The sequence below is a fragment of the Triticum aestivum genome, chromosome 6B (genome assembly GCF_018294505.1).
Source record: "Triticum aestivum cultivar Chinese Spring chromosome 6B, IWGSC CS RefSeq v2.1, whole genome shotgun sequence".
Taxonomy (NCBI): Eukaryota; Viridiplantae; Streptophyta; class Magnoliopsida; order Poales; family Poaceae; genus Triticum; species Triticum aestivum.
The window spans coordinates 621,982,077-621,991,432 of record NC_057810.1 but is presented as its reverse complement, the minus strand read 5'-3'; the positions used below and the strand labels follow the sequence as shown (position 1 = coordinate 621,991,432).

The 9,356-nt window shown below is 44.0% G+C and overlaps 1 protein-coding gene and 1 long non-coding RNA gene across 7 annotated transcripts; both read right to left on the bottom strand.

The window, feature by feature from the left end:
* Positions 1 to 3,902: 3,902 nt before the first annotated feature.
* Positions 3,903 to 7,436, bottom strand: LOC123138352 (uncharacterized). 5 transcript variants are annotated; one of them, XR_006469045.1, is made up of 3 exons: positions 7,000 to 7,417; positions 4,509 to 6,584; positions 3,903 to 4,376 (listed from the first exon to the last, which is right to left on the bottom strand). It is a non-coding gene; the product is annotated as an uncharacterized lncRNA (long non-coding RNA). The 5 variants fall into 5 exon arrangements; XR_006469046.1 differs by having other exon boundaries at positions 3,903 to 4,373; XR_006469048.1 differs by having other exon boundaries at positions 3,903 to 5,646; positions 5,724 to 6,584; positions 7,000 to 7,415.
* A 340-nt stretch (positions 7,437 to 7,776) lies between these two features.
* Positions 7,777 to 9,036, bottom strand: LOC123134578 (transcription factor MYB93-like). 2 transcript variants are annotated; one of them, XM_044553804.1, is made up of 3 exons: positions 8,812 to 9,036; positions 8,600 to 8,729; positions 7,777 to 8,512 (listed from the first exon to the last, which is right to left on the bottom strand). In XM_044553804.1, the coding sequence occupies exons 1-3, from the start codon at positions 8,942 to 8,944 to the stop codon at positions 7,792 to 7,794; spliced, it is 984 nt and encodes a 327-aa protein (XP_044409739.1). In that variant the 5' UTR covers positions 8,945 to 9,036; the 3' UTR covers positions 7,777 to 7,791. The 2 variants fall into 2 exon arrangements, with proteins under 2 accessions (XP_044409739.1, XP_044409737.1); XM_044553802.1 differs by having other exon boundaries at positions 7,777 to 8,729.
* Positions 9,037 to 9,356: the final 320 nt, after the last annotated feature.

The window sequence follows — 9,356 nt, the reverse complement described above, 5'->3', positions numbered from 1 at the left end:
ACCTATTGCGTTAATTAATAACTTCGCCAAATTCCCTGCCAAATGTATGGCTTCTCGCCTTACCCCGGTGGCTCATCGGACCCTCTCCCCTACTCAGTCCGCTTTTGTCAAGGGTCGTTTCATTCTCGATGGGGTCCTCTGCTTGCATGAGCTTATTCATGACATTCATAAATCAGGCAGCAAGGCAGTAATTCTCAAATTGGACTTTGAAAAGGCTTATGATTCGGTTAGTTGGAGCTTCCTTAAGCAAGTTCTTCTGGCTAAAGGTTTTGATAGTGGGGTGGTTCACCGTATTTTGCAGTTGTTCATGGGTGGCCATACTGCCATTAATGTCAATGGGAGAGTTAGTAATTTCTTTAACAACTCTAAAGGCCTCCGGCAAGGCGATCCAGCCTCTCCCATTCTCTTCAACTTTGTGGCAGACGCTCTTTCTAATATCTTATCTAGAGCCGCAGAGGCTGGTCACATCTCTCCTGTCTGCTCACACCTCTTCCCGGAGGGTATTACGCACCTGCAATACGCTGACAACACTATTATTTTGGTGGAACTGAACGATCATTGCATTGCCCATCTCAAATTTCTGCTGCTATGTTTCGAAGCTTTATCGGGTCTAAAGATCAACTTCTCCAAGAGTGAAGTCATTGTCACTGGTGTAACAGATTCAGAGGCCTTACGGGTGGCCCACCTTTTGAATTGCTCTCTTGGCTCGTTCCCCATTAAGTACTTAGGTCTTCCCATCACCTCTGGCAAGCTCCTTGCCAAAGATTTTGCTCCTACGGTGGCCAAGGTGGGTAACCGTGTTATGCACTGGAGGGGCAGGTACAACACTCAGGCGGGTAAAGTTGCCTTGATTAATGCATGCCTCACATCTCTCTCGATGTTCTTAATGGGCTTTTACCTTCTTTCTATGGGAACCCATGCGGGCTTTGATAAACATAGAGGTGCTTTCTACTGGAACGCTGCTGATAACAAGCACAAATATCGCTTGGTCAAATGGGACCATATTTGTAAGCTCAAAAGCCTTGGGGGGCTGGGCATCATTAATACTCTTGTTATGAACAAGTGTCTTATCATCAAATGGTGGTGGAAGATCATGACCATCTCCCAGGATAAGCCCCTTTGGTTCAAAATTCTCAAAGCTAAGTATTTTCCCTCTTCTAGCCCAATGTTTGCTCGGGCCTCTGGGGCTTCCCAATTTTGGACGAATTTGGTCAAGCTCAGACCGATCTTTCAAGGCCTTGTCAAATTCGTTGTCCACAATGGTAGGTCCACCCGGTTTTGGCTTGATTGGTGGTGTGGTTCTTCTTCGCTGGCTACTGCTTTTCCTGTTCTTTTTTCCTACTGCCCTGATCCTGAGATCTCAATCTTTGAGGTTGCTTCGTCTAATTGGGACATGTGCCTTCGCCACTCCCTCTCTCCAGCAGAGTTGGAAGATTGGCAACGCCTTGTTGCTCTCTTCCCTTCACTCTCGGAGGAGGAAGACACGGTTGTCTGGCCCCACTCCCCCTCTGCGCGTTTCTCGGTTAAATCCCTTTACAGTAAGCTCATTGATGGGTCCCCCACCTCCAAATTCAAATGGATCTGGAGGGCTCATATCCCTCTTAAGATCAAGGTTTTCCTCTGGCAAGCCTCCCGTGGGCGTCTACCGACGGGTGACCAAATCCGCAAATGTAATGGCCCAGGTTCTGATAGGTGTGCTCTATGTGGTTTGAGAGAAGATGCTTCTCACATGTTCTTCAACTGTGTTTTGGCTAATCTGTTTTGGTGTTGTATTCGATCCTGGTTGCATGTCTCTTGGGCTCCGACATCCTTTTCTGATCTGCGCATCTTGGTTAGCTCGTTGGTTGGGGCCCAGAGGCGATTGTTTTGGGTGGGCTTCGCAGCCATATGCTGGTCTCTGTGGACGACGAGGAATAAGTTTACCATCAAGCATGTTTTCCCTGCTAAGCCTTTTGATTGCTTATTTAAAACATGTATATTCCTGCAGCAATGGAGATCATTGGCTAAGGAGGAAGACATGGACGCCCTCGACGCCATGTTGGCCAAGATCCGGAACTCTGCTATCTCCATCTCCCCAGTTCAAGCAGACACCTAGGCGTTGGTGGTTGGCTTTTGTTTTCGTTTATCTCCGGCCTGCGTGTCGTGTACTGGCCTGGGAGCCATGTACTTAGACTCTTCCTCGTTGCTCTAGGATGATACCTTTTCTGTCTGTTCCGCTGTTCCGATGGTCTATGTTAACTCTGCCTGGTGAATTTATCTATAAAGTCGGGCTCTGGCCTTTTATCTAAAAACAACTGTGCTTCACATGATTATAATCTTCAAGAAAACATAGAAAAAACAAACATAATCCAAAAATCCGGAAGACCCCAAAAATACCCAAAAATGCGTGAAGGAAAAAAAATAAAGCTGCACGCGACACGTGATGAACCAAGTGACACGTTTCAAGTCCATCAAAAGTGTCCGCTGCAGTTTCCGTAAGGGTACCCTCTAATTAGTTAGTCCACATATGTGTTGATCGGCTTTTGTTTGCTAGACTAATTATCACACCAACTAGATCATGAAAGGCGCACATTGCTGCACCCGTCTAATTTGACACTATAATATTAGTGATTGATGGAATTGTAAAGGCATTATACTCTAGAGAATTGGTATACAAATTATGATATAATAATACGTAAATTGATTAGTAACTTCCGTAGGAATATCTTAGTTGATATACAACCAGGGAAGCATCTCGGTCCCTGGTATTAGGACACATTTATGTAAAAGTACATTTGTTTTATTATTATTATTATTGATCATTAAGGCGATGTGATTGATTGTCACAAAAAGATTAGGTGGTGTTGGTTTTCCCGGAAATCACATATTGCCAAATAGAAATTTTAGTATTCTATTAGTCTCTTAGACACCTGAGAACATGTGCTCTAAGTTGCCACACCCATCTATTTTTGCAGTGGAATAGAAGAAATTTCTATAAATATATACAATGAAGCATATAGCAAATGTCTCCTATATAAGATAAATCACCTATGCCTGAGACCATAGGTGTGTTCTAATATTCTAGAAGTTTCAGGGACAACACAGGCAACTCTACGCACTACCACCCTCGAACAACTCTCTAAGCACTGAAAGCGCTCCTTACAAAGGTTGATAAGAGTATTTCACTATTTCGTATGATATCAAACTGGAACTATAAGCATCTGTTATTGTTGTGGTACTAAAGTCCAATACTATGATAGGTGTATGATATCAAACTGGAACTATAAGCATATGTTATTGCTGTGGTACTAAAGTCCAATACTATGATAGGTGCTTCGTGCAAATATATATGACATACATATGGAAGGTAAGCTTTGGATTGTCCACATGGTCTGAATATACCAATCAAAATGTTCTATGCAGCACGCTCAGAAATACTCCCTCCGTCCCAAAATTCTTGTCTAAGACAAGAATTTTGGGACGGAGGGAGTATTTAAGTGGGGAATTTAATTCGACCACACAATCACATATTTTTGAGGAAAGAGTTACACAAAAGCAAGCTTACTAAGCAGAACCTCATCATGCCAAGCATTGCCATATACCAACAACTATGGAAAAGTTGTGGCAACATATAATAGAATCCAATTTACAACACTTAGCTGTTAAAGTACAAGGAGACCGATTCTTATCTATGGAAGTCATCACCTACATGTAGGCAGATTAGCATCACAACATTGGTGTGGGTAATCTTCTGAACAATACATAGGTGAGTTATAAAATTTGCATAGAATTTTGAAATTCGCTAAATCAAGTAAAAGAAAAACAATACATCAACTCCTATCAAAGATTGCCTCAGAATACTTCAGCACCCCCACTGCAAAACGTGTCGTATTTCTCATGACAGCTAAGTTATAAACTCTTACTAAAAATGTAAATAATTTGACTACCATGCACAGACTACTGTCAAACTCAGCCCAAAAACACAACCTTGAGTCTTTTAAGTATGCAGGAAAATTTGTACCAAACACAAAATGCTAAAAGAATAGAAAGCCAAAGTTATCAAATACTTGCAGACCTCCATGTATCTTTATTTTTTGATTGAATGAAAGGAGCCACTTACTCTATCAAAATAACATAACATGGACTTTAATCCTTATTGTTGTGTTGCATTTTTGCAGTCAAATTATGCCAGGTCGTTCCATCCAAGTGGGTGGTTATTGCACAATAAGCTAAATATCCTTGCTGAGACTAAAATACCTGGAGGCCAACGAAGAGGCAATCCCCAGAACCAAAAACGAAGTTGAACACACAATGTTTGGCGGATTTCTTGTTATTCTGCTTGCCTTATGCCCTCAACATGCTCCTGGGGTTTTGTGGCCAACTTGGAGCGGGAGCTGCTGCATTACAAAACCCCGTTCATGTGCATCTTTTCAAACCAACCAGAACTAGCAGAAGCGCGAACAATAAAGGCAAGAGATATATGTCACTATAGCCATGACAGGTAATTATTCCCCGATTCCAGCACATACCTCTGTGGCGGACCAACAAGTACTCGAGTAGTAAGGCTAGTATGTCCGCCCAAATTCGCAACGTTCTTGTGCGTGATGTGAAGCCTGCAAGGGGTGGTCTGCGCTGTGGTTTCTCGTTGAGGTGCTAGATGGAGTAGACCGCGTGTTTGCTTCTTCTACCCCATGCATACAACAATGAAGTTGCAGGCTGAACCAAATTGTCGATATAAGAAAGTTATTCTAATCTGAAGGTACAACAATGTTCTAAGAAAACTATCACGATTAGGCAGCAAACTACTGAACAATAACATTATTGACTACAGATTGCATTTATACTTGTCCCATGTGATGTTGATGGTGAGAGCTACCTGCACTTTGGTGAATTTAAACCATGTTGAACTTAACATAAGTATACTACTGGACGTAAATATTTGGTGTTTATGCTGGCTAGGTTAATTCTCTAAGAAGTGATACAAATGATCTAGATACTTGATTCCTTACTCATCATTACAATTCGAATGTTGAAGTCAGCAAGTTAGGTGTCAAGAGTCCCAATTAGAAGCACATGGTGGGTATATGATTTGGTTCGAATCCAGGGTACACTGAAGCAAAGACGATTATATTAGAGGGTATGGAATTACAGGTTGAGACAACAATGGGGAATTGGAGAGTGCACTGGTAAGATGTGACTACTCCATATTGACAAAGCAACTGATTGCAGACGAATACAATCTGCACACAGCTCATATATATTTTCAGCAAAAGAAATCAACTGCTTGTTATCACGATTCAAAAGGTTGGGTTTCTTATCACGATTCCGGTGCAGACTGCAGCTGCGCCCCCTCCATTTTTGCAATGTAATGTTAGCGATAGATGTCCCCCCAAAAAAGTTAGGAATAGGTGCAAATCTATGAAGGGGTTTTATTTTAGTTTTAAACTGGCATTACGTACTATATATTTTATAACAACAAATTCCACAAATTTAATTTCCAATATATATTCAACTGATCGATCAAATAGTTTTCAACAGTTTATTTTCTGCTCAGTGCAATGATGCACACAGATTCATAATTCAGATAGTGCACCATTAAACTCCTATGAAACATTTGGGTAGAGAAATTGTCAATATCAAATCTGCACACGTCTATACAATCATCACCTGCAGATTCACAGTCAACCGTCAGTGAACTGTTTCAAGATGTATAACTCTTGAACTCAGTCGTGTAGTTACTAAACCTGAATAAATAGGAGAAACAATTGAAAAAGTAGTATATCACGTTTTTCAAACATCTCTTGAATCTATGGGAATAAGATTGCTAGGTGTAGTGCCTCCTGTGCGATGGACCTGTTTCAAATTACCATATATTTATTTATTTTTATTCAAGGAAATATATATTTGTAAAGCTAAGAAGGGACATCAACTATTGTGAAAATGTCAGAATTATTGCTTTGTGATGTCTATGATTCTAAAAAGGCAAGTGGTTGTGTTGTGTTATAACTGCAGACAAAAAATACTTACCAAGTTACCATTCACATCTAGCGGACACCTGAAGAACGATTATACTTTAAATCTTTTGTCCTTGAATTTTACTTTGCTTTTTGGAAAAGATATATACTCCCCAGACCGCTCAATGTGTATGATCCCAAGACATAACCAAAAAAGAATACCAGAACATGAAGTCATTCTTGGATAGTGATATGTAGATTCCCCTGGTAAACATTAAAAAACAACACTTCTCCATATAATGGTGCTGCTGCAGAAATTCTCTGTTTCAGTCAGTAGTTCTCTAAGCAGAAAGCGCTTTAGGTTTCAAGGTTGACGTTCTTTGCGTGCTAGTTGCGAAGTAACATACACATCTTTGGGCATTGGGGGATTCTTTGCTCATTGGGGGATTCTTTGTTCCTTGTCTTTGTTCAGAAGTCCATGAGCTGCCTCTACTTGGACTTGAGCTCCTCTGATGGATTGAGGGATTCAGAAAGAAAGAAAATGAGAGGAGCCAGAACAATGTTAATGTGTCGATGCTGTGGTGGTCTTTGATTCATCTTTCTGCACATTTTGACTCGCAAGTGCAATAATAATTCGATGGCTAAAAAATTCTGCAGAGAACAAAAATAACATGATCGGTTAAGAAAATTTCCTTGTGTAAACAAACGTCATAATAGAATTGCAAGCAATTTCATGATCGGCTGAAAAGATAAATAGTTAGTCTGATATACGGTACATCACTTTGGCTGCTCGCATATTACACATGGAGTTGCAACAACTCAATCGTAAACAAAGGGCATGGCCTAATATATTCATATGCACTGCTATGCTTAATACAAGGATAAAAAATAGTAATCACACCAGAAGTAAGTAAATCAATTTTTTGCTTTCAGCACTGTAGAGCAAAGTGGACAGAGAATATGGTTCCTCAATGTTCCCTCTTTACCCTGTATGCATTCGCTGGCGTGGATTCATGAAAAAAAAACATGGAACATATAATATCAAGATGAGCAAACGTAAACGAACCTGTCTAACAGCCATTCGAGCCCCTTGAAACGATACCTGCCCTGAGCCCCTCCCAACCGAGACTCCCCAACTGAAACTGCCCCGACGTCCGCGCGTACCTCCGACCAGATCTGGAGCGGGGAGGATCTGGCGGCGGTTCGCCCACGGACTCCAGAAAAATCGGATACATGCTTCTGGGTCTGCCACCGATCTGGGGATGGAGCTCGTGGCCGCCCAAGAAAGAGATGATCCCTGTTGCACCTTTCCGACGGAAGATACAAGAAGGAGGTTATCGACGGCTAGACGGAGACGGAGGCGGCGTTCCCACGGGGCGGCCGAGGACTGCGCCGTGAGGAGGTGCGTGCCGAACGAAACAACGGCGGCGGCGGCGCAACATGTGTGGTGGGTGAGAGAGGAGGGGTCGGGGGTGGGATTAGAGATGAGAGATCGGGTGGAACGGAAGGAAACGCTCCTTACCGTCCATCCGAGATCGGACGTTCCTAGTATAGGCAAACGAGAGGGCCTAGATTTGGTTTCGGGAGTAGCTGCCCAAAGGACAGTCGGCCCACGAGCAGCCCACACATGAGAGAAAGTGTATCGGACGGCCATCAACGATCAATCCAAGAAATCCAACGGTAAGGAGTGTGGATGCGTGAGAGGGCTGCGTTTAGGCTCGGTTATACTGTCCTTAATAACATTGAAGATCCGGCAACCCATCGTATCACTTTGCACAGATTTTTTTATTGTGAGTGAGACAAGGAGTTTATGAGAAATAACACATTGTGTCTTTGGGTTATCTTGTGCAGTCATAATTCATGCAAACTCGCTCATGAACTCATCATAAAATGAGTCGGACCAAATAGGGAGCTGGGTGCTGTTGCCCACAGCCTCACAACTTGAGGTGCTGCAAGCATCGCCGAGGTTGCAAATAGGGAAGTCGGCAAGTGGCGGAAGGGAGTCCTCTGACAGGAGCAGCAGTTTCTCCCCCTCACCGCTGTTTGCACTATAATCTGAGTTCTTGTTGGTACAATTGATGATAGCCTGTTCGTGTTCGAAGAAAGAGCTACTAGGTATCTGGATGTCAGGCACTTGCCCGGAAACCAAGTCTTGGCCATTGACACCCTCCATGATCCTTGGAGACGACATCGAAGACAAGGATGACATCTGCGAAGGACTCAGGAGGCCGATTTGCTCCAGGTCAGTGGGCATGGTGTTGATGCTGCTGGAGCTGGGACTAGTCGCAATGGCTGCTGCGGACTGAAGCAGGCACTGCAAATACTCGAGCTTTGCTGCCTGGACTGCATTGGCTTGCAGCTGGCTGCCGCTTTGGTCGTCGCAGGGGCGCTGCTCCACGAGCTGGCGGAGATTGGCTAGCGCGATGAGCTGTGGCAGCGCGGCAAAGAAGTCGGTCCTCGGCCGGTGCGTCATCGGGTCGAAGCCCATCTGGATGAGCTTCTTCTTCAGGTGGGTGTTCCAGAAGTTCTTGATCTCGTTGTCGGTCCGTCCAGGGAGGTGCTTCGCGATGGCTGACCACCTGGTTTGATCAGCACAACAGTTTATGTGTGTTAGCAATATGTTTTTGAAGATTATACGAGCAAGAGGTTTGATAGGTGTGCCGTACTTGTTGCCAAGGACGGAGTGGAGCTGGAGGATGGTCTGCTCTTCCTCAGGTGTGAACTTTCCTCTCTTGATATCAGGCCTCAGGTAGTTGGTCCATCTCAGTCTGCAGCTCTTGCCACACCTGTTGAGTCCTGTGTGACGCACAGAAGAAGAATCAGATGCATGAGCGACATTTCGGACCAAAGCTAGCCGCGGAGGCGTGCGTTTGCGTACCTGCAAGCTTGGGCAGCGCTCTCCAGCTCCCATGTCCATGCTTCTCAATGTAGTCCGTGAGCTTCTGGTCCTCTTCAGATGTCCAAGGCCCCTTCTTGAGGCCGTTCTCGTCGCAGCAAGGAGACCTCCCCATTGATATGATTGAGATAGAATTGGGGTAGGATGGTGCAGGTGGGAAGGAGGGAGACAAAGCTATCTGCCTCTCCCTAGCCTGATCCTTGGGGTTTCCTGTGTCAAGGATGTCTGGTCACCGGAACACAGCTTCCTCTATATAAAGGCCGCGAAATTGGGTGTCCTAAACCTGGGTCAGAATTAGTTTATTCGAGTGGAAAGGACTAATCCGCCCTTAGATAATTGGGTATGCGAGTATGCGATACATGTCAAGCGCCGGGGGCAAGGGTATTGGTGTCCTCCACACTAAGATAAGGGCTGTTGATCCATGCTGTTGACTTAAGCCGCTAGCTGCTACTACTTGGGCAATCAGCAGTCACATTGGTATACTACTCTTTTTTCCTTCGGCCTTTTTTCCAACAAGGTGTGCTCCT